Source organism: Melopsittacus undulatus, chromosome 7, assembly GCF_012275295.1.
Source record: "Melopsittacus undulatus isolate bMelUnd1 chromosome 7, bMelUnd1.mat.Z, whole genome shotgun sequence".
NCBI lineage: Eukaryota > Metazoa > Chordata > Aves > Psittaciformes > Psittaculidae > Melopsittacus > Melopsittacus undulatus.
In genome coordinates this window covers 12,474,341-12,500,372 of record NC_047533.1, presented here as the reverse complement: position 1 = coordinate 12,500,372, position 26,032 = coordinate 12,474,341, and the positions used below count along the sequence as shown (strand labels likewise).

Here is a 26,032-nt window from a genome sequence, read left to right as displayed (position 1 = left end):
AGCAAACGGGAACAGCAGTGGTCAACTGCAGAAAATGGCTAGAAAATTTGCCAGTCATTGCACCAGCATCCTTAAGTGCAGTACAAAATCTGGCAGTGTTAACTTGACTTTGCAGATCACTGATGTGACCAAGTACCCCAAGTATCTTGTACAGACGGTAAGATGACTATAGCTTTTTCTCTTGGAGGCAAAACTTATTTGCCTTTTAAAGGCAGATAATGACCTACCAATATAGTGCTGTATTTTAAGAGTATTTTAAAGCATGAACTAATGTAGAGTGCAGATGCTTGCTGAGTAGAGAAAAAGCATGCTATTCTCAAGCTCTGAACACTGTCTTCTAGTAATTAAAGAGGTATGAATCTCCAGTGTTGGGTTTGACCTTTAAAGTCCTAAGCAACCTGGAAATCTAGCCAAGAGAGTAGGGTTTCTGTGCACTTCCCCCCTCTTCCTTATCTCCTTTTGGTTTTATAGTGGTGATTAGAAGAGCTCTGAGTCCCCCTCAAACATTTTGTCATTTGGTCAGACAGGACCTAGCCCTGTTAAACTCTCATTCAAACATTCTTATTTCTCCTGGTAGGTACCTGAGGGGGAAACTAAGAGGATATCCAGGAAGGGTTGCATTATGAAATTACCACCCAGTTTTGTAGTAGGCTACTATGCAGAGGAGCAATTTTAAAGCAATGGTGGAATTTTTACAGTCAAAGCAGTCCAGAACACAGGATGAGATCCCAGCCAGCTGCATAAAACCAAAGATGGATTTCTTGGCCTCTTCATTTCCATGGAACATCATGGCTGCCAATGGCGTTCTGGAAAAAGGAACTGCACAACATATCATCTATTCCACAGCATTAAAATAAAGTCTGAATTTCACATAAAAATTCAAGATAACTAGGTTAATGCAGGATGTCTGCAGCAGAATTTCAGCAGCACAGCAGTCCCTGAAACTATTTTAAGCACTAGCAACTACTTACTTCAGTAGAATCAGCAAGAGGCCAAATTCCCTATTATTTGGGAATAACAAAGCTGGAACACCTCTAACAGGCTACCTAGGGATTACTTCAGCTAAATGCAGCTATGTTATAAAAAGAGGAAAGGATTTTTTTCAGCCTGACAGCACCATAAAACCTCTTGCTCATACTGAATGACACATGAACAGAGACTGGTATTTATAATTTTCTGCTGGCTAAAGACTCATTCTTGCTCCCATTGAACTAAATGAGGCAAAACTGCCATTGATTTCAATCACATTATCAGTAGACCTTAAAGATACTAACCATCAGCACTTATTAATATGAAATTATCAGTGGAAAACATATTGACCAGTTGATCTAAATACTTTATCTTCATTCATCAGGACACTTAGGCCAAATGAACACAGACAGAAAACTGAACCCAGACCAAAGGTCAGGCTGAACGTACAAATCACAATGACTACCGATACACATTACCAGCAGCAGCATGATGTGTATTACACCCAATCAAACCAGTGGACATAATATTAAAGGGGAAACACACAGCACATCCCCCTTGGTTTCCCAGAAGTTCAAATTCTGCTTCAATCAGAAATATCCTCCACCTTTTAATGTAAAACATAAAAAATACATTAAAATAATGTCATAGAACTGGCCACTTCTTTGCTGAAGGCCTTTAAAAATCAAAGCCAAAATCAACTTCTGACTATAAATGCTAAAACTCTTGTAAAAAGCTCTTATATTCCATTAGTATTATTTTTAACTTCAGAGAAATAATTAATGTACTATAAAGAAGGAAAAGAGTGGTAAAAATTCTGAATTTAATTATATGAATGGTATTCTATATACACTTAATTGCATAGCAGTAACACAACTACTTTCATTACTCTTTATAGCTTCAGATGCCCATTAGCACAATCCCCCAAGGTTCCTTATGAATAATTAGATTAGGAAAGGGGGACTCTCTGTTGAAACGCAATAGGATGTGATGCTTATAAAACAGCACATCTTGAATCCAGATGCTGACATGACAACATCATGAAGACCTAATTTGCACATCCAAATTAATACCATCATGATGATAATATATAAGAAAGATATGCATATAAAATGAGCTACAGAAAAATAATGTCAAAAAGAATTGAGGTACTTATATTAAAAATACATCTTTCTGACATTTTAACCCAGTTGGAAAGGTGTAAATAAACAAAATGTCATATTCATGAGCTACTTAAGCAGACTTACTAGAATTCAATCCACTATTTGGTAACACATGGGCAAGCTGTTTAATAGTTACACCCTTCAAACATGCCCAGCACTCACATAAACAGGTGAAAAAATTGTATTACACTTTATTAAACATCTGTCTCCATTTGATACACTGAATGTTTTTGTATTGTTTGGTGTTTCTTAGGTATAAACCATCAGGAAAACTGTCAGTGATCAGTTTTTTGAAGGATCTCTACATGGGGTAAAAAAGACACAAGCAAATGGGGTTTAAAAATATTTTGAAGAGGCAGATATTTTTGCAGCTGTCATGAGTTGTCTATGTGCATAACTACGTGTCTGAAGAGTCAAGAAATATCTCCCTCAAATCTACATAAGAGAAAATAATGGGATCTCCATAAAAAGGGAAATAGTTTTCTTCCACTTCTGTTGTTCTCCTTCACATAAAGGAGACACAAATGTACGTAAACACAAATACATCTTATAAAGCAGACTCTACCATTCGCTATTCAGACACAAATATCAAAGAAGCCTGCTCCTCTCTCACATTTTACAGCATGTAATGAACATGGATCCTGTTTGCCCTATGCATATGAGAATGCATTCTGCCAAGGTGCAGTGTATTAGCCTAAATGGTTTTCAACTTTTAACAAAAATCTAACTTGACATCGAGCTGGTGGGATCCCTTTAGAATACAGAAACTTTATATGTAAACTCAGAAGAAATTGCAATACTGCTGGAAAGGATATGGCAGAGACAGTAGAAGGATAAAAGTGAAAGACGGGATGCAAGCAAGAGGCGTAATACTGGAGGCATAGCAATAAAGACATGATAAAGCCACAACTGTGCGAATGCAATCATTTGAAATTTTCTTATAATACAAGGACAAGGAAAACCTCATTAAATGAAAAAAAAAATATATACTTGAAGCTAATGATATTCTACACTAAGCATTTAGGAATGTACTACAAAATGTCACTGAGACAAGGAGATGAATAGGATTTAGGCAAGATGTGCACAGTTATGCACTTACAGCTAGCAGTAATTATGACAAAACTTACTAACTGGGACAGAAAGATTTATTAAAAACAAAACAAAAATTCCATATCCTCACAACACCCACCTCAACATTACCATTTTTCTGGACACATGATACACAGCTAGAGGTAAATGGGATGCTAAGAGGGGAAAACCAGCAAACCTTTCCACTTTGCATGTGGAAGTCACGACAAAGCATGTATTATTTTTGTAGTAATATTACACTTACTACATGAACAACAAGAATTAAGGGTGCCTCATTATTCATTCTAACAAAACACTTCATTTTGAAAGAGGTTTGAAGTGCCAGCTTCTTCATTACCACATCCCAACAGCCTGCTTACTGTGATTGATCCAACACTGTTTAAATCACTAGGAGTTCCTTCCAGGAACTTCAAGGGAAACACTATCAGGACCAAAGTCTAGAGCAGAATACGTTAACAAAACAAAAAATCAAATAACCAGCAAGAGACACAGGCAACATGCAGTGAGGAAACATATGTGAGGCATAAGTGAAAGCTTTTATTGGTATATGAAAGCATTTTCATGAGCTTTTGCCACTGCAACGCTCATGCTTCCTGTACTTATCTGCCTTTTTTTTGTCACCTCTTGCTGTGCACTGTCTAAGCTATAAGATTCTGGTGGCATGTTCATTTTAATCACCTATAAGGCACCATACACTCCTGTGGCACTGAAGTGAATAAATAACAGAAGACCTTTTATTTTGAGCAGACAGAACTAACTGCTCTTGGTCATGACATATGCTGTACTCACCCAAATAAATGACAGCCTCAATTCAGTATAGTCCTTCGCTTCGAAGGCCAAATATTAATCCATATATAAATATATATGTATTTTAAAATCTCCTGTGCGTCATCCTAAAGCCAATAGTCAACAGTCTCCCACTGCATAAATTCACAAAATACCAGAGCTGTCATGCTAGTTTATACTCCTCAGCATGCCTGCCTTGCAGCCTGTGCTTTACAGCAGCACTGACACCCATTCCTGGACTTACATGGTGCAAATGGATGACATTTTAGTTCCCTTATTCCCTCACCTGCTTTCCTGCAGTTCTTCATTATGTGCACAAAGTTGGAAGCATGCTGAAAACACACTGCTCCTGAAACACCGTCAGATGATTTAGGAGGGTTTTGGAAGACAATGGTTTCTAAAGTTACATCAGCCTAGGTCTGGCAATTATTTATACACTAGTGAGAGCAAACTAAAGTCCATGTATTTCACATGGGTTTTATTGCTAACTTTTACCATAGAATGGTCTTATTAAAATGCATTATAATTAATACTAGAACTCATTATAATACTAGAACTCATTAAAACCAGCAGGAGAAACATGCAATCTATTGAAAAACCTAAAGAACACATATGGGCTGAGGACATCATCTCAAAATAAAACACTATCATCCCTGGCATGAGCAAATTTAGGCAGGCAATTTCTGTGAAATATTTTACTATTCCTTAATTAGATACCAAATTTAATGTACACCAAATACCTTTGTTACAATATGTAACAAAGGGTAAAACAGCTCTGGAGCTGGCCTTAAGCTTTTCAGTATTTTCAGGCTATAGCCAGGGGACTGATGACAGAAGACTACTACTGCTCTGGCACATGCTGTTGTTGAGCAGAGCTGGAATAACACATAGCAGGGATGTAACATGTACACTCTTAATGTAGTAGCTCTAAAAATAAACCTTTTAAAGATATTGAAAGATATTAAGAGGACATAAGAAGGACAATGGAAGGTCAGTTTTACTGCTACCTCTGTTCCCAGCTGTATTCTCTTCTTGCATCAGTCTAGCAACTTTGCATAAGAACATTTATGCAGGAGGGGTTTAATATAAAGGAAAAAAATGTAGTGATAAGATTTTCAATAAAGCTCAGCATTCATTCCTCCTCACTAGTCTCTTTATTACCCTCATTAATATCGCTCTTCTGTCTACAGACCTGTGCCTTCAAGTGCTTCCTCATCTTTAATTTCTCTCACCTGAATAGGCCCATGGGACTTATCACAAGGGTAATATTAAGTAGGTTCATATGACTCTCCAGGATTTTTATGCATCTAGTCTCTGACTTGCAGAGATCATAACTGAAGCCTTAGCAGTCCTTCCCTGGGAATCATCTAAATGCATACCAACAGAGGTGCAAGTTTGCCTGGACTGGTGATAACACTTCAGTCTATTCAAGTGCATTCACAGTTCTCGGTAGCAGTTCTTATTAAAAGAAATTCTTGGGAATCTATACAGTTAAATTTCCACTGAAGCCCCAGTATCTTCACAGCCACCTAGATTTTATAGTTGCCTAAAAACAATGCACATTAAAGAGTCTCTTAAAGACTGCATCTTTAGGTTGTCATAATATCCCAGTTTGAAATAAAAATGAATAAATGTGAAGTGAAAAACCAATACAAACAAAACATGAACTAGTAGCAGTGGGGAAACATAATTATTGTTTCCCATCTGTTTAAAGCAAAAGCAAAACAAATGTACAAGAAGAGCCATTTCACAAGTCTTCAGCTAGATCTGGAATTTGAGGGGGAAAAAAAAAAGAAGTGCCAGTTGATGAATTACAAGCTTAATTACATCTGGGATAAGACATTTGAAAACCCAAAGGAAAAATGATTTGCTGAATGTCAGTATGCTCAGATGCCCACCAGCGAGCAGTCCCTCCTCTATTCCAGGGTTTCAGTGAAGACAACATACATATCAACCACAGTAGAAGAAACACAAACTAATGAAACTGTGTGTAAGCTGTAATTACACTGTCTCAGTGAATGGCACTTGGGGTATTGTGAACAGATTGTATGTGTTACTTCACACAGGGCTTAATGAAGCATTCCCTGTTCTACAAACTTCACCTCTTGATTTAATTAACCTTCATACCTACACATGCACTACCTACCAATCATAATTCTTGGAAAAATCTTAAATAAACTACAGTGCTTTCAAGCTATGTTATAAGAGTAGCAGAGGTTCAGTCTGGCAGCTCAGAAGTTAACTGCAAGCAAATTATGAGGTTCTCAGATGATAAAAACTCATATGGTGAATTTGCCCTAAAACAGCTCTCCCAAACATAGGACTTAGTCCCTTAAAATAAAATTGCAACAAATCAGAATTAATTACTTCACAACAATAAAAACTGTCTCAGATTTCACTAGAAGAGAAATAAACATTAAAATAACTAGTAGGCTGTGGAATACTTTTTGATATTAAATATATTGTTTTGAGGAACAAAATAGATGGCTAACAGGTTTACAGGCACAGCTTTACACAATACAAATATACAAACACAGAAAACTCTTATCACTGGCATCAATTCTTAAAAATGGAAAGGACCACATCACTATTGTCTTAAATGTAAAAACCGTCATCTCACAGACCAGAGCTGTTAAGCTTTCATGAGTTCAGGACTGAGTAAGCTGTTCACACCTCCCCCAAAGGCCTCCCGTTAGCCAGCATCTTCTTTTCCAGTACCAATGCCCTACACTTTCCACTCTGGCACTTTTGATCAGCTTTAGAGCCTGAATTACACGAATTTGCTGCTCTAGTCATCTACAGCAAAACACTGGGGCACTGCAAACAAATCGTGTTTTCCTGCTGACTTCAAAGGGTGAAACATGCACCAAAAACCCACTCATTTCATGCTTCCTCCTGCATAAAATCCTCATTTTATACTCAGAATACGCTCAGACTCTAGCAGTCAAGGCCAGATACCTAGAAATGCAAAGGGAGGCTATGTCTACTCTCCTCTCCTGGTGGGAGCAAACTGAAGAGGCAGGTGAACAGCAAAGCCTCATTTCAGTTTCCTTCCAGTGAAAGGCAGCAAAACCTGCTGCCCCTGTAAGCACTAAGATTCAGTATGTGTGAACAACAAAGCAAGATTGACACCCTTTAACTGCTTCCCTTCCCCCATAATTAAAGCCTATATAAAATTCCTAATATTTGAATTAATAAAAAAATCAAGTTGCAAATACTGCACAAATTAGAAAAAGAGTCAGCGCTGATTTACAGAATACAGGCTGCATTGGAGAAATATCAGTAAATTCTTCACAACAGCAAAGAACAATTGAAACCTTCAGAGAGAATTTATATGAATCTCCAAAGCCATTTTAATAGTATCTCTCATAAAAATTAATCTGCAGAAGTCGGCAAGCATGATACAGAGAAGGAGAGTCAGTGGACAGGATAAAACTTGGCTGAGGGATGAAAGGGAAAGTTTGCCAAGCCCCAGAAAATAAGGACTCCGTTTGCATTTTGAAATATAATCATCTGGTTTTTCACCCAGTGCTAGACTTACATTACAAGCAAAAAGAAGCAGAAAGACCTCCCTGGAAGCCTGTGAAGCAATGCGGATTATTACTTTAAAGGGAACAAAACCAAACCCACATACAACAAAGCAGAAAAAAACTGAACAAAAAAGCAACATTTATGGTTACATTCTGTCACTCCAAGAGAGAGATTCCAAGGAGGGGGCAGAAACCTGTGTAATAGAGGCCATAAAGCAGGATTTTAAATTAACTGAGAATTCAGTCAACCTTGACAACTTAAACAGAAGGTACCAAATCTGTCCTTTCCCTTCACAGGAGCTGTGCTATTCAGTTCGCATGAGAACCTCCACCAATGTCAATGTCATTTTGGCATAAAGGATAATAATAATTGTATTTATGATATATCCCTCCAAGGCAGCATGCAAGATCACTCAAGCAACTTAAAATGTGATAATACATGAAAAATTTAATACATTTTAAACCTGTACTTACTATTTTTCACCCCAGTAGAAAATTTGCAGCCACTATAAAGCAAAAAAAGCGTTTTGCCTTCTGCCATTTTATTGATGCAACCAAAAGAACAAGCATTTTGCTCACTTATGTAACAAGAGGCATAGCCGAGCACAGTTGCTTACCTCCCCACACTGCTGCTAATCACTCAACAACCAGCATTCACCTTTGATATTTTCTCCCCAGCTCTCAGCTCTTGGGTCCTGGCTGCCTGGCAGCCTAGCAGTTCCTATCAGGAAACTGATAGGGAAGAAATACTGTGATGCCACAAAGTGCCATACTCCAGTGAGGCCAGGGACACAGAGCAGGATGAATGTCGGTGCAATTGGTGCTGAAAGGCTGGAGGAGCATTTGGTACAGGTTACACTTAGAGCCTGCTGTGGTGAAATCACAGACACTATCAGCAGATTGCCTATCATAACCCAGGGTGGTGGCTCAGTTGACGGCAGGGATGCCAAAGGTCCCAGTCCAGTTTTGCCTTTCACCTGGTAGAAACTGGAACCAGTGCCCTCAAACTCCCCTGGGCTAAGCCTGAAACCAGTCTCCCAGTTCCCAAGTTGCCTCAACACTGGTAGTCCACAGAAAAGGGCCCCCTCTCCCCCTCCCATTCCCCCCCCCCCCCCGCCAGCATTACTGAACAAGCCAGACACTCATAAGGCAGCTCCACATAGAGCTCAGCACAAGCTCAGGGAATTCACTAAGAATCTGAACACATCTAGAGCTCAGGATCCCCCACAGATTCATAGGTTGAGTCCACCTCAACCAGAATTAAGTCAGAATTGGGTGGCTTTTAAGCCAATGCACTTCTGACTTGCATACTTATGTACATGGGGATCTGGTGTTTCAAAACAGAAGCAGCACCAATTTTGTTTAGAAACCTCTACAGGCCATGTGGTAACTTAACAGGCATTCCTGTTCTCCAAGATGTAGACAATTAATAGACCCATTAACTGTCTGCACCAAAAAGGACTGAAAAGCAATACATTATCCAAGTCTTTGCAATCCTGGAAGCCACAGGGCAGAAACTGAACTTCTGGGGATGTCTTCTTGCACTCTCCCATCCTCCTTGAAGAACTTACTCACAAACTCTCCTTGCCATACTTTACACTGTGTGAAGGTGGCTGCTAACTGCAAAGGCAAGGCTGCTGCTGCCTTTACCAGAGATTCTTCACCAGATGCTCACAACTCCTGAAGGGCAGTACAAGCAGCCAGGCTGCCATGGCAGCAACCTGGCTGAGCAGTAGAGTTTGCCACAGCATCCTTCACTGCTGTAGTCTATACTCTGTCTATCACAATCATAAATAGCCCTGGAAGACCTAAAAAAAAAAAATCAAGAAAATGATCAAAACATGACGATAAGCATTGTTCAAACTGCTGGTTTCAATATTCAGAAAGTAGCTACAGCTTTTACAGACATCAACAAGAAGATGTGGATTCCTTATGGTGATCAATTCCTCAAGGGTCTGAAGTTTATGTCTTGTCTGGAGTGGTGAAAAAGTAACACATAGGGGACTATCAAGGATTTATAAGCATTCTGAACTGGACAGATAGAGAATTAAGCTCATGGCAATTTTAACACCCTTAGATTCTAGTAACTGCAAACGAAGGATATCTCTCTGGAGCTACCCTGGGCAGCACACCGGGCTCGTTCGTTTAAAGGCAGGGTAGGTGTTAACAGTGAGGACAGCAGCCTCTCTTCTTACAAAACAAAACTCTAAATGAGCAACATGCCAGAGTTCAGGTACCACAGAAAACGCCATGGTCTTTTGGGCTCATGATCAGACTCCTTGTTAAAGTCCAAAGTTGTAAACTAACTCACGGCCCCAGTTCTCTTGTATTTGCTATAGTGACAAAACATAAAGCTAATACAGCTGATGTGCGACACTGCAGTAAGGGCTGTTCACAGACCTAATTAAAAAGCCTTTTTCCATCCTTACTGGTAGCATTATAGGCCTTGTTCAATAATTCAGCCTAGATTCCCCTTTCTTGCTGTTGTTGACAACAATCACAGGTGATAGAAACAGAAAGGTTTTATTCTTCCTGAGACCCTGAAAAATTAGGGATTGGTGAACCAAGGAGTCCTCCATTTGCTAGTGTATCATAAATATAAACCTTGGTCTAGAAAAGCCAAATCTGTATAGTACACATCGCTTCAGAGTGCAACTGATGGGAGACGCTTTTACTCTGGTCTGCAATTTGACAATACAGTGCAGAGCAGAATAAAGCCATAGACTTGGAAAAGCTGTTTAGAGTCATGTGCCCCAAGGAGATATAGCTAATAACTAATTCATTTCACATCACATATCTGAATGCAATATGAAAACTTCCCAGTTTGTTATCAGCACAGGAAAAAAGACCCCACAGTGGCTTTCTTTAAAATAATTAAGGATTCTTTAACAAAATATTTTAATCAAACCAAGCCTCCACAGCAGCCTTTTCTTTCCCTGCCTTATATCTGTTTCCTTAACAGGTCTGTGCTTATTAGAGTTTTGATAAAAGCTTTTCAGAACACAGCAGTTTCCCAAGCTATTAAAAATGATGCTCGTTTTCTGAGATAACACATTTGTTTATCAAACAGTTTCCTACAAACCGGATTAAAATCCAATATATTATTGGTTGTATCAACAGGAACAATGGAACAAATAGAACAATCTACTAAAAAATTCAGTGAGTAATGCAACTGTAATATCTGCAGATGAGTTTTTGGGTTGGCTTAGTTTTTGGCTGTAGGAAACCAGATCAGCTAAGTATTATTCCATAACTAGATAGCTGAATATTTTATTACAAATGATTAAGAATTAAACAACAGATACAGAAATATAAGGATTTGTAGTACATTTTAGAGACATTGATAAGCACATTGAGCTTCCCTTCTGCTGCAACTGCAGCAGACACAAAGCAACAAGCAGACACGATGCTCAGTGCAATGACAGCCACCTAATTTCTCCACACCCATGATCCTTGCTTTCTTTTTCTCTTCTTCCACATGCTGACACCAGGTGTTATAACAGCTTGACTTCAATGAGAATGTCCTAAGAACAGTGTGGTTTCAGCCAATGCTGGTGCCAAAGCTGTACCAGAAATAAACCAGTAGGAGATGCTGCAAGGAGCCCCAGCTGGCACTCAACAAGAGCTGCTATTGCCATGGGACTGTGCTAACCCTAACAGAAAAATAAGGGCCCTTGTGAACAAAAAGAAGGAAAAAACCAAACCCAAACCCACAAAGCCCCACCAACCCCACAGACTACCGTGGCTCAAAGACTTAGCAAACAATGACCCATACTTTAACCTGAGCCTTCTGTTACTTTTTTGTAATTAAAAGGAAAGTTTTTGTTAACAGGTTTTATGCTTAAATTGTAATTAATTGCTATATGAAACAATGTGAATTAACTCCACGAATCTGTAATACAGTGCCCCTAGGGCCCCTAGTTTTTCCTGAGTAGCATGACAACATCCTGATTTTACTTTTACCAGCATGACAAAATTATTTAAAACACATGTTAAACATAAACTGTAACTAGATATTGTGAGCTCACACAGCCACTTATTTATATAATAGGTTCAGTGAAAATGCTAGGAAACAACAGGGCAAAATACATACATACACAACCCCCCTAATGACTTAAACATAACTGCCTTTCCTACATGGAATGCTTGTTTTCAAAATTACCTGGATAAAAATACTCTAAATCCCTAATTAAATTTAACAGAAAGAATGCAGATGTCCCTTCAATAACCCTTGCAGCCTTTTAGGGTTTGGCATTTTATCCCTTTTACAATGTATTTCAATAGCATTAGGAAGTATTACTCAGTGACAGCTGAACAGCCATTTCCAGAATCAGACCTTTTTTAGCCTGTAAGAGAATACACTACTTTGTGTGTTATTGCTATTACTTAGGAAATGGGAGCTAAAACGATCTGAGGTTTGCTCATTTTTAGGTTGGCTGAGGGCTTCTGGGGAATCTTTTTGTTCTGTTTTCACTTTTGCTGTTTGACCATTTCATTGTATTTACTGTACATGTTTATTGACTATGTGCTTTAGTCTGAATCATTGTATTCATCAGGAAAGAAATATGTCCCCATTGCAGAACAAGTACGAAACAATATATTAACTACTAACAGTATTATAGAAAGCTATATAAATTATACTGGCAAAAAGCAGGTAATAAAATTTGCAAAGTGTATTTACAAGAGGACTTCAGAATAATTACTGAATAAAACAGCATCAGCTGCTTACTTTCTCAGATTTTAGTCTGAGCTAGAGTATGTATAGACTATGTGCTACACAAGAAAGTGCAAAGACTCTACACGACTGCTGGAGATAGGTATCAGCTTAGCTGATTTCTAAATGCATTAAGGTAAGGGTACAACATTAGCTATTGAACGTAATTGCCAGTTTGCAATTTTTGCTCCCATGGTATTTAGCACATTGAAGAGCAAATGTGCTACCTAGTCATTATTTTCTACTACTCTTTAATTGTGACTTCTCCCATCAACTCATGTGGCAGATACTTTTTTTAAGCTAATATTTAAACTAATTCTTTTTAATTGCTGCTGCAATGTAAACTCACCAATAGCTTCATTACACAAATAGGTGAAGAAATAAAATCCAAAGAGAAAAGCAGAAAATACTGAAATAAAGTAACTAATACTGTATTAGATAGAAGCTTCTCTATGTTTTCTACAAAGGTCAGAATTACTTGATTTCCCAAGGGAATTCCAAGTATTTCACTTTTAACTTTTGTAAGAAAGGGGCAGTGCATAAGTGTGTAAGTTGATGGAAATATAAGTTCACTATAAAACTTGTATGTTTCAAAGTCAAAACCCATAGCACTGCATCATCAAAGACATATGACAGCACATTAGGTTTTTGGAATCTTTGATTAGGCAGGATGAGTTAGCACTATCTCCATAATGAAGAAAAGTGAAAATACCTTTTGGAAGAGCAGGAAGAGAAGGCTAAGGGGTGGTTTCCTCCTGTAGTGTATCTATTACCACCTCCCCGCAAGGCAACATGGTTACCAATCATCCTGTCTCCCTGTGATGGACCAATACAGGATCCTGATGTGCCAGTACATCAATTTGTCAGAAGCAGCTAGAGCAGCATTAAACAGCAGCACAGCGAGCAAGTGTTCAGCGATGTTCAATGATGTTATGGTGCTGAACGTACATAAAAGCTCCCATCAGTATGCTGCTGCTGCTGAAGAACCATCACTTTAGCTGCTAACCACGTTTGCTGTGTTTTCTGATGGGAATGCAGTGAGATAAAATGAACCACTACAAAACCAAACACCATGCAGCACCACTACATTCACTTCTTGTCTAGAATAGGGTAGAGTAAGAACAGCCCTGTCCCTACCCACTGGTATGAGAAACTGAAGCCTCTTCTGGAAACCGTCTATTGTGCTAAACTCATGCTCTTGCCATGAATGTCAATGAGATTTAAAGATCTGCTTATTCCTGCTTTTCTGCCTTGTTTCCTATCATGTTTCCCACTCGGCACCATTTCATCAATATAGCAAATCCATTAGGCATATTGCTTGCACAGACATGTGACGATATAGATTGCTCTTTAAATGGATCAGTTACCTTCTATATTAAGACCATGACCATATTAGTAACTGCTTTATCTCCACAGAATCCCTTTTAAAAGCTGAAAATCCAAATTAACTTTTCTTTCCTTATCCTGTAAGGTCTCTCTTAGCATGTGCTTATTGCATTAGCATAACCAGTCCTCTCCCAAACCAACTTAGAGATTTCTCTCACTGAACATACCAAATCAGCATCCTCTCCTACTTGCTTCTGATGATACTCATCCTTACCCCTGTGTGCTGAAGAGTTGGAGCTAATGAGATGATCTGTATATCATCATGCTTTAACTCAAGATACTAACTGGATCACCTCGAGTTATTAAATATACTTAGTTATATATGAAGACCTTTCAAATAAAGGGAAATGTTTTGGGTCAAGTGCTCAAAAACATTTGCCATGACTATTTTTCAAGATACCTTCCCATATATTTAATTAATTCACTGAGTGACTACTAAGCTAAAGTAAAATTAGCTTGTGGTTTTACAGCTGAATACAAAAGCAGACCACAAAAAGCATGAGAAAATTTCCAAGTTTTGCTGACTTTTGAGTACTTGATTTCATCAAGCATGTTTTTCATTTAACATTTAAAATGTCCCTGGGTCTCCAGTGCTTCTAAATTTTTCAATTAGTGTCTATAAAACCCCTTTCATTTATTATCTGGAATTCAAAATTATGTTCAGCATTCTACTATTGTTACAGTACTATCTATACTAACAGAAATCTATCATGCCACAACAGCCTTAGTCTTGTTGCAATGTGTGGTTAAGGACAGCCTGAGCCATCCTCTCTCCAGTCCTTCATCGGGGGCTGGAGAATAGCCTATCCACATCCAGCACTGCCACAGCAGGCACTGAACTCCAGAACCTTACACCAAGACATAGGATTAGCTTTAATTTTCTTTGCAAGCTCCCAGATATTTTCAATGTGGTGTCCACTTTCTCTCTTGTAGAAGGAAACTGAGGGCTTTTCTGTTCAGAAATTGTTAGCAGTCAGAATTTCCCTAAAGATTGTAAATAGAGGAGCAAGATACTTCATAATGTAAATCCACCACTGAATAACATCAGAATTTTCTAGAACAGAGAAAATTAATTTACCTTCCCCAAATATTGAATAGATAGATATACAATAGATATAAAGACTTATCACAGAACACTGGCTGTGAACAAAGAGGGGAAGCACTTGACACAGACCATTACAGGCCAGCTGAATGTCATCATAAACACTATCATAACCCAGCAAAAATTCACTCATCTTCCTGTTCCACTAATGATACACATAGAAAATTAACAATTATCTGTGTGCCAAAAGTGTGACCCACTGCTGTCAGTTGAAAAGATAGACATGCTCTTCAATTATTTGCTGTATTTTACTAATTAAACAGGGAGAATTATGGGAACCTTTCATTAACCTCTCAAAAAGTACATATATTTTAAAAGAACTACATTCAAGAGGAGAACCTGCTCGACAAGGCTGAACACCAGCAGCATTCATTCTTTAAATCTAATATTCTTTTGCCAGACAACAAAAAAACAGGTGTTATGTAGCAACTTCAAAGCCATATGAAACTTGCAAATTGTATATAATCTACAGACTGCTTTATTGGGGTCAGCTGATGATTTAGAATATAGTTGGTATAGAATCTCCCCTAGCATGATCCAAATGTGCACAAGGGGCCAAATGTGCCAGTCAATCTAACTTTCCAATCATCTGAAAGAGGGCAGACCTAGATTAGGTACTAGGGAAAAATACCTCCCTATGAGGGTGGTGAGGCACTGGCACATGTTGCCCAAAGAAGCTGTGGCTGCCCCATCCCTGGCAGTGTTCAAGGCCAAGTTGGATGGGGCTTGGAGCAACCTCATCTAGTGGAAGGTGTCCCTCGCTGTGGCAGGGAATTGGAACTGGATGATCTTTAAGGTCCCTTCCAACCCAAATCATTCTGTGATTCTATGATCCATTCCAGACCCCAGATGCTCTCCCAGGTATTTCATGCACTAGAGAGAAGCCACAGGAAGAATTTGTATTTGGGTACAACAGTAAAACAGGGATAAATCTTAGCATTTGAAGTTGGAGGCAGCAAACAGCCTCAGTGCAACATTCAGCATGAAGGAATCAAGAAGACACATGCAGAGAGCATTCCCCTCAATCTTTAGTCAAAAGAAAAGGCAGCTTTGAAGTCTTCCAACTCAATGTCTAAACCACGTAAAATCAAAATGTTAATAGCCTCTGTGCAAGTGCATTAATATTCAATGTCATGCTCAAAAAAGACAGTTTTAAAAATGCTTAATCAGCCTTAATTTTTATGTCATGGACAATCCAAGCACAGCAATATACTCTGTTGGATACCAAAGTCTTCTAAAACATGAACCAATACCACCACTCCAAAAACATCCTGGAACTGGTAACATTCTGTGTTATTACAGTAATCTGCCCTGTAGTTCAGAAAAGACATAGGTAGAAGACAAGATTTTCCCATCTAAAACAAAAGCAAAGAGAAGTTCTGACCTCAGAAAGCACTGAGATTGCTTGCTCATTCCAACAGCTAGCTGATATAACAACAAAGATATAAAGAAACCTAATTATTATCTACCATTTAGAATAGTACTTTAGTGATCTATTTTTCTTTTGATGATGCAGGTGTTACGATCAAAATCTATGCTTTGTTGGGCCATAGTCTCTGATTTCATTTTATGACTGCTGAGCAAAGTAGAATCAAAATGTCTGTCAAAAAAGGAAGTGGAGTTTTGGTTTTTAGGTTTTCACTTTTCCACATGTAGAAAACCCAAAGAAAGTTATGCTGCCAACAGTTCCACTGTCTACCTGCCACTGAAGGCAAGTTTGTAAATCTCAGGAGAGGCTAATTTCCCTCCAAGCTGCAGACTCATAAGGAGCTGACAACATCAAATGCCAGAGCCAGGCCAGAAGTCTCTTTCTTTTTGACGAACACTGATGAAAAGATAGTCCACAACAAAGGGGACAAACCAAACTATCACAACTATCCAAAAAGCAACAGAATAAAGAGTTCAAATGAGATCAAAAATGGTTAGTATACATGACTGTACCTTGGTCTATCATTTGGAAGATATAATTTATCAGTGCAAGCAGTGCAGCTTGTCTACTATACTTAGGGCTAAACCCAGATGGATTCAGTCAAGGAAATCTGAGGATTCTAGATGCCACCAGAGTCGCCTTGCGCACAAGCTTCCTTATAGCTTTCCCTAAAAAACAAAGAAATTCAAGACAAAAAAAATGGTGAAAACTTTCCTCATCTAAGGATAATTTTTCAAGCAGGAAAAAACGTTTGATCCTGTAAGTAAGCAAGCACCTTGTTCTCACAATCACTTTCAGTAACGGACAAATACTTCCTCAGTAGACACCCTCAGGCTTGAAAGAGTGAAAGTCACAAGCTGCAGCCCAGATCTTTCAAGCTGCTATAGTCACTTCCACCAGTGTAATTTGCTGAGACTCAGGAGAGTTTCGTCTCTCATACTCCTAACCCCGAAGAAGCAGGTACTATTTTTAGAATTACCAGGGAGGTGCTGAGAGTTCCATCCTGATCTATGTCATTGAAATAATTAAGTACTTTGAAACCTCCGTAGGGTGAAACCCACTGTACAGCTGCTGAAGGGATTCAACTCAGATAAAACAGTTAACCCTTCATCAAAAACAGTTCAGCAGAATGCTTGTTGTAGGGCTTTAAGAAGCATTAAGTGCTTGAGTAAATAGAATTTAAAATGGAGCCCAGAAAAATCAGTGTACAGGATACAGAGAAGAGGTGCTCTTTCTCTTTTAAAGACAGGATCTTACTAATAGAAAACAAAAAAGGGGGGAAGAAGGGAAATAAAATCACACAAGCATATAAATTAAATGCTCTGTTTCAGAGAAATAAACTGTATTTCTGTCACCAGAACATATGGAGAGAAAGTTAAGGGACCCATTTTACATTAATGCTGGTATTCAAAGCAGAGCGGCCCAAACCATCCACACCTTACTGCAGGTCTGTACAGCATCAAAGGGAAAAACCTTATGGATCTCTATAGAAATAGAGTCTCCATTTTAATTTGTATCTTTCACTTTTCTTCGAAAGCCTTTCTTTTCTAGAAGATACATTGGAAAGAAAATGCATGCAAGTACTGAATAGGGGGAAGAAAATCTATTATGTATGTCAGGGTGATCTCAGTGCTTATTTACACATGCTTCTATTTAAATTTGCAGAGCTTTGAAATTCACAAATATGAACTGTTGTATCAAAACAGGTGATTTTCTGTGGAGGCATTTGTCATTATACAAATCTAGTCCAGACAGAAGCAATCCATTCAAGTTAGCTACTCAGGTGTGTATCTGTATGCACCCTACTCATGAGGAATTTTCCTTCTACTTATATTTGCACTATGAAAAGTTGTGCTTTTAATAAATGCCAAATCTGAATCAAGCCCCCTGTATTCTTTTGGTGGAAATGGGGCAAGTCCTCTGGGTATGAAAACGTCATATCTCTACTATGGTTTCCAAAGGCATTGGAGCTATAATACTTACACCAGGGAAATGGTGTATATCACTGCTTGCAAGAGTTCAGTATAAGCAGTGAAGAGCTATCAGTACATGTATACACCACGTGAAAGGTAAGTCGTGACATGTAGCAAGCCACATCTTTGAACAACAGGTGTGCATAGTACAGTTTTCTTTATATAACCAAATTTAAAACACTTCCCATATCTTACATTGCACTTTCCTTAAAAAGGCAGAGCTCTGTTAAATAAAATCCCACCCTTTATGACTTGCCTTACAAGCTGGCTGGCAAGTAGACATGGGCAATTAAACACCAAGGGCAATTTCTAAGAGATGTCATATAGAAATACAGAAAGATACATGTACTTGAATATTCTTGTCCACTTCCTGGCTTAATGTCATGGTTTGAGCATGTTTTGAGGGTGTTTTTTGTTCAAGGTTTTTTTTCCAGCCAGGTGGGAGGGGAGTCCGGGAGGAAGGAGGGACAGGACACCTGACCCAGGCTAGTCAATGAGGTATTCCATACCATAGCACGTGATGCCCAGGAGGCATACTGGGAAAGAGAAAGCTGGAGGGTAGAGCTCTGGAGGAAAATGGAGGAGGGAGCACATGGTGCTCGGCCAGGCAGGGTGGAGTGAGTTATGGGTCGGTGGCTGGTGAGGTGTTGTATTCTTTTCACTTGCTGTTTGCTGTATCATTATTATTTGTAGTAGTAAATGGCAGTAGGGGTTTTGTGTTATGCCTTAGCAATTAAACCGTTCTTATCTCAATCCGTGGGGGCTACATTCTTTGGATTCTCCTTCCTAACTCTCAGGGAGTTGGGGGACTTGGTTTAAACCACGACACTTAAGAATATTAGGTGCTCAATACTTCTTCAGTGATATGATCAATGACTGTGGTGCTCGAATAAAGAACAAACTAGGTTATCTCTAAACCATCTATGCCACCACTGGAAGACCTCATCTAAGCATTTATTTGCAGACAATGATAGGAGAACTCTGACAAGTTGTATTTCTGTCATTTCACTAGGAGCAATTTGTTGAGGTTTTCCACTTTTAGATTGCAAACCATCATATATAAGGGATCCCCTTATCACTATATCCCCATCATCGAGTGAAGAAACAGACCAAAGACATTAATTGTCACCTAAATACTGGTAATGTGCTTATGACCATTTCAATTTCAGAATCACCTTTAGGATGATTTCCACACTTTTTTAAATATCTACTACAATTACAGACTAGCATTACTTTTCGTAAGTGCTCTCTATACATTTTGAATGCAAGCCACCAAAAAGCCATGTCTGAGAACGACTCCCATTCTTTACTCTTTCTCCTGTATTTACAAACTTATTTCTGGATGAAGATAAAAATCAATGTAAAATATCCCACATTTATCATAGTGCAAAACTATCTGCCATACTCTAATGACTATAATGTCAAATGACTGCTGGTCATTTGTACATATCTGTAACCTAGGATGTAGTTCTTTAAAATACATTAAAAGAACACTAATAAACAATAAAAAACTCATCTAACAATAGAAAGCTCATCTGGAAAAAAAAAAGATAAAATATCAGTGAACTATGCCATTAAAATGTATGGTTGTATGGGTTTTATGTGCTCAACATCAGTGGCAACTAACAAATGTGAAACGGCACATATATTTAGCTATTGTGGGAAAAGAGAGAAAATTAGAGACTACCTTCCCCAGTCCCCCAAAGTTATACTATAACATATATAGGAAAACCTAAGAGTAAAATGCAACTGCTACTTCCAGGATGGGATGTGGTTGGCATGCACAGAATCTACCCGGTGACCGCAGGCTCTGCTCCCTGCAGGAGTGGGAAGTTGAAGGCACCATGTACTGATAAACCGTACGGCAGCTGCCAAACAACTAAGATAAATTTGTATTTGTAAAAGCAAACCGAGAGTATTTTACAGCCATCAGTAATAAAGTATGACTAGAGTCACTCAAGCTGCATAGGCATATAGTTAGAAAGTTTAAACCTGTGTTATTATGGAGAAACCTAGACAGATGCAATGGCCTCCTACAAGGTCAGGATGAACAACACTGACAAAGAACTGACAGTGGGAGGGAAGGCTTTGCCTTTATGTAGGCAGATTGAGAAACAGAACTAATAAATCTCTAATCAGGAAAGACTATCCTTGAAGCCTGGTTTACCACATGGATATCATCAACATATGGTTTCACGCATCAGCAAACATGACTAGGCTGTCCTTTTAATGGAAATGATGCAAGTTCATGCAAACTAACTGACCACAGTGTACATTGGTGGGAGGGTTACGGGGAGTTACTGACCTGAATCATATTGTACAAATATGTGAAATTAGGAAAGGGAAAGCAGGGAAGACTCCACAGTAACTGCTGGGATCAGCTGATGGACTGAACTTATCTTCTCCCATGTAGGGATGCATCCTGGGTACGAACTTTACCTTATGTGTGTCAAATAACTAACACTATCTGTTATTAGTGATTACAGTCTGGTTGCGTTATCACTTCAAGCTTGTTTTTGCAACCTATCACCGGCAATCAAGAACCTTAATTTGTCACGATTTCATATTAATAGAGTGTCATTCTGTAAACTGTTAGTCCTTTGTGGGAGCCAGCAGCCACTGGCAGTGGGTAACAGATTTGGATAAAGTGGGCAGAGCTGCTGAGGGGTCACCCTGATGCTGTTGGCACATTTCCCAGAACAAGTCAGTTGAATCTCCCTCCAATCTAGCAGGACTGTTCAGTGAAGGGTTCCTATAATGGGATGCTGACAGACTGGTTGGGCACAAAAGTCTTGGCTTTCCTGGGTGTTGATACACAAATCAATTGGTGGTTGAGAAAATCTCCCCCCGTTTCATGTGACAGGCCATCCAAAACCATAAACTCTAAGAAGTCACTTGACCCACACAGACTTTTCTAGGTTTTTTATTTCACTGAAAAAAATGGGAGATTGTCCCATGAGTATGTGTTTGGCATAAATAAAAATTAACAACAGACCTAAAAAGATTTTAGCCCATTTAGCTAAACAGTCAATGGGGAGTACTCCATGTCCCACTTACTAGGACACAGGACAAGGGGTAATGGGTTAAAACTTAAACAGGGGAAGTTTAGATTGGATATAAGGAAGAAATTCTTTACTGTGGGGATGGTGAGGCACTGGAATGGGTTGCCCAGGGAGGTTGTGAATGCTCCATCCCTGGTGGTGTTCAAGGCCAGGTTGGATGAAGCCTTGGGTGATATGGTTTAGTGTGAGGTGTCCCTGCCTATGGCAGGGGGGTTGGAACTAGATGATCTTAAAATCCTTTTCAGCCCCAACTATTCTATGATTCTATGAAACCCCTGATAAGTAGGGAAGAGGTTTTGTTCATTCTCAGTGAGAGCTGAGAATCAGAGCTGAGCCATTATCCACTACCAACATCTTAGTTCACAGTGGGACATTACCTGCATGGAAAAAAAGAAGGGGTAGCACATAAGGCTCTGGGAAAGAAAACAAAAGCTCTCATGGCACTGCTGGAAGCAATAAGGAAAGGCTTCTTCAGGAGATCCTCCCATCAGCTGGGAAAGGATTATGCCTCTGTATTGTGAGCACAGACAAGAAGCATTCCTAGAAGAAATCTTTACTCTTTTGTCTAGTTATTTCCAAATTCAAACATGATTAACATACTTACTATTATCAGCTGCACTGTCTAAATTTTCACAGCCTTTTAGTATGTACTGTCCTTTACAAGTGTGATTTCTAGTGATTTCTAGATGGACATTTAAAAGCTTTATTTTTGGTATAGTCATGACTTTGGATAGAAATTGTTCTGTATGAAAAAAGTATCGTTTTTTGTCCTCCTGATCCAGCTGCAGACAGGGTGAGTAGGGGAACAACATTGCTCTCAAGTAGATAAGAGCTTCTTAAAACCTGCAGAAGACCCACAAAAGTCCATACTCCCTTTTTGGTAGTTCATCTATCGGAATATACCTCTACCTACATTGTCTTTCTTTTATCCTTGGATCACTGCAGCTACATATCAGCACCATTATGACCTTAAAATCTTTTTACATTATCCAGCAGTCTTCCAGAGTTTTCTGGTTAGCCAAACAGCAACACTAAAATTGAGGAGACAAGTGACAGAGTCTGGCAATCTTTGATACTAAATAATATCCTGTGGGAAACATACTATCAGTTAGCAACACAACGAAAAACAATCAAAAATGGACACAGAATAAAAATGCCTGATAATTCTTTTGCTGGAAATTACTGATGCTTTTGGGGCAATAAAACAACATAGAGAAAGGAGTCCAGTGACTCAATTTTTACCATCATCCTGAAAACTGACTACTGTTCTAACCACTGTTATAACATTTAGCTATGCACTAGGTATATACCATAAACAGACTGTGATAAATATTCTCTTGAAATTCAAATCCTGCTGCTCTCCCAACCTCTATAGATTTTCCAGCCAGCAACAGCTGCTCTTTTGATTACAGCTCTAGCCTGTGTGACTGATTTCTTATTCTGGCTGAATCATCACAAAAGCAAGCCCATTGGGTAGAGAGAGAAAAAAGCTGAATACCATAGCAACTGGCTCACAGCCCTGCTAACACACAGGAAGGATTTTTTGACTTGAACAAGAGCTACAAGTGGAAACACCAGGCCAAAAGCAGATCTAGCATAATATCAGCAAAATCCAACAGAACTGCAAAAGTTGCTTAACTCCTCCCCAGTCTTCCCTTAATGCTTTTTGGGCTGCAGCAAGTCTTCAGGTTCTTACTAAAATACAGTACAGGGAACAAGGAAAATGTGTGCTGTGGTATTGATTCTGTGTATATATATATCTATACAATGCTGACTCTTTGCCACAAAAAAAATAAGTCATGGAAGCAATAACAGAGCTTGAACTTCAGTTTAACTAATAATCATATCACCCCATAATTAAAAGGATTAAAAGTTCCTAAAGTAACTTCTCCAAATACACCTAACAACATAGTCCAAGTTAGTGACTACTTTTAGGTACACATCAAAGTAGCCAAGATATTGGTAAGAAAGACAATCACTTAATGACAATACCCTCTAAGAATTGCATCGGGTTTACAAGGAATGCATCTGAAACGGCATATTGCTCTGGAATAACAGTAAGAGTCTGTGTTGGGTGTACAATGCAAGGTTTGGGGTGGATGAGAGGCAGCAGTGGTGGCCTCCGAGAAAAGGCCACAAGCTGCCCCTGTGTTAAGCAGAGGCAGCTCCAGTTGGCTCCAAGACAGATCCACCACTGGCCAAAGCTGAGCCCATGAGTGACACTGGTGGTACCTCTGTGATAACATACACAGGGAAAGAGCAAAAAAGCTATGCAACAGCTTCTGGGAGAAAGGAGTGAGAATGTGTGAGAAACAGCTCTGCAGACACCAATGTCAGGGCAGAAGGAGGGGAGGAGCTGCTCCAGGCATCAGAGCAGAGATTCCTCTGCAGCCCTTAGTGCAGCCTATGGTGAGGCAGGCTGTGCCCCTGCATCCCATGGAGATCCATGGTAGAGCGGATATCCAACTGCAGCCCTTGGAGGACCCCACACCAGAGGAGGTGGAGATGCCCTGAGGGTACCTGCAGCCCATGAAGAGCACATGCTAATCTACTATATTGTTTAATTAGCAACAAATAAATCTCTCTCTAGTCTCTTTTACCCAATTCTTTCATGTTATTTTCCTCCCTGTTCTGCTGAGGAGGGGGAGCAAGAGAGCAGCTTGCTGGGCACCTGGCAGCCAGCTAAGATCACCCCACCATTGAGTTCTTTCATCTGAGAAAAGCATAAATCTCTCCCAGGCAACTGAAACGATGAAGTCTTTGCTTTGAAGTGCATGTGCCCATCTGGTTTAGGTCAGCTATAATAGGTCTTCAGTGAAGAATTACAGACCTGTCTCTTCTCCACCACATTTGGGGTCGCTTGTACTCTGGAGACTCTATTCAACTGCATAATAAGGATCTTCACTGAGTTTGGCTTTATAGGCTGGGAGAAAAATTCTTTTTGTGCATCATTTAAGGGCATTCAAACCTGCTGTGAAGTAACATCAAGTCAGGAAGACCAGATACAGTGCCTGCAGCACAGATACCTAAACTGCTTCTAATATTAGGGCTATTTTCTAAACTGCAGAAGTCTGAGTTAAGTACATAACCCCACAGTATCAAATTAATTTACTTGGTCTCTATAAGCATCATTCCTGGGCTTTCACTGGCATTAAGGGGTGCTATAGGCCACTCACACCTATGGAAAAACAAATACTTTTCTGCAATTAAAATGATGTGAAGAGCCTTGCTTTGTGTTCCTGAAATCAGGGGCCTGATTTTTCTGTTAATAAAACAATGAAATATGGAGCAATGGTTTTGTTAATTTTTTATTAGTTTTATTTTCTTTCTGATAAGAAACAGCCACAAAACTCTAATTGTCTTTTGACCCCCTAACTCCCCAGTTTCACACAGAGTTTATGGTCCCAGGAAACTTTTCCATCAGAGACCACAGACCTTGAATTAACAAAACATACTGGTTTTTTTGAATGTAATTTCATTGTACTGGTAAATTCCTTGACATGTTCTACTCTTATTGCTGAAAGTGGGCATACTTCTATTTTGTCTCAGATCTTAGACATCAGATCAACCTAACTGTAATTAAACATCTGTGCTTGATATGCACGTCTCAAGGTATGTCTGTATTTATAATATATAGGATGTATACAGACTCTGTTATACACTACAGAGAACTATGTGCCTATCTCAGAGAGGATGTCCTTTATTTTCCAAAACATACTTACTTTAAAATCACATTTTTATTTAATTCACATCCTATAAATCATCCTAAAAACAGTGCAAAATTCCTTAGTTTGGATCCATAAACAGCATATATTTGTCATTTTGGTACCTCAAGCAGAAACAAGAAACGCAGGACAAAGAGAACCCAAGAAACTTAGAAAGCCACATTCAAAGTTTTAGTTGCCCTTGATTTTAAAATATAGTTGTTTCCGACACTTCCCTTACTCATCAGATACAGTGGCTTACCATGACAGAACACTAGCTCTTTCCCATTCCTCCTACTTTCAGAATGGGAATATTGTGTGAGTTTGTTTTGGTATACCTTTAGTTTATTTTTAGGGGGGGAAGCAAGGAATTTTTTTTTTTTACTTAAGCTTCAATGCAATAATTCACACAGATAGAACATCACCTGTTTTCTGAAATATGTGAAATGGGACTCTGGTATTAGAGATGCAAGTGCACTTTGCTCAAAAAAATGTATGCTGAAGATACCAATATGTTCCTTGAAAGTATGTCCCTATCACATACAAGATCAGACTTTGTTCTCATACCAATAATTCTATTCAACTTAGCCCAATGGCAATCTATTGTTTCCCAAAATATAGTAAATTTGCTCTGAAGAGCTGATGATCTTAAGTCAGAATTTAAATAAAAGAGAGCAAGACAAGCCAGAAATACGTACACTTTGGTTTCCTACTCTGTGTACTTAAACCATACACACTCTTGCCTGTATAAATATGAAAAATGTAGATCAAGGACAGTAACTTATTACAACAACAAGGTCAGAGTCAAGGAGGGCTGGGATTCAAAACTGTCTTCGACCTCAGCTCCAAAAGAATTTTTCCATGCTCTAAATGGCATGAAAGAAACGACAAAGGTGCAGTAGCACAGCAGAGATTCAGCAACTGAAGGATGCAATGTAAGGCTAAAACCAGTGCTTGAGAAAGGATAAATGAAAAAGTAACCTAATCAGTGACAGTCACAATGATGGTTCCAGCTGTTTCTAAAACTCTGAGAGAGGACAACACAAATATTCAGAATGCCAAAGAGAATGAAGCTACACTATTACCCTTCATTCACCTAGCAGAAAGGTACTATTTAAGCATAAA

The 26,032-nt window shown here is 39.0% G+C and overlaps 1 protein-coding gene across 4 annotated transcripts in view; it reads right to left on the bottom strand.

Annotated features, from left to right (window-relative positions):
• The window catches only part of PPP2R2C (protein phosphatase 2 regulatory subunit Bgamma), a 200,622-nt gene that overhangs the window by 75,294 nt on the left and 99,296 nt on the right, over nucleotides 1-26,032 (bottom strand). The window contains exon 1 of one of the 4 annotated variants that reach the window (XM_031048436.1): nucleotides 16,681-16,763. The exons of the other annotated variants lie outside the window; for them this stretch is intronic. Within the exon in view, the coding sequence (XP_030904296.1) occupies nucleotides 16,681-16,693 (13 nt within the window). The 5' untranslated portion in view covers nucleotides 16,694-16,763. Of the gene's footprint in view, nucleotides 1-16,680; nucleotides 16,764-26,032 lie in introns of those variants that run through there. 4 annotated transcript variants of the gene reach the window in all.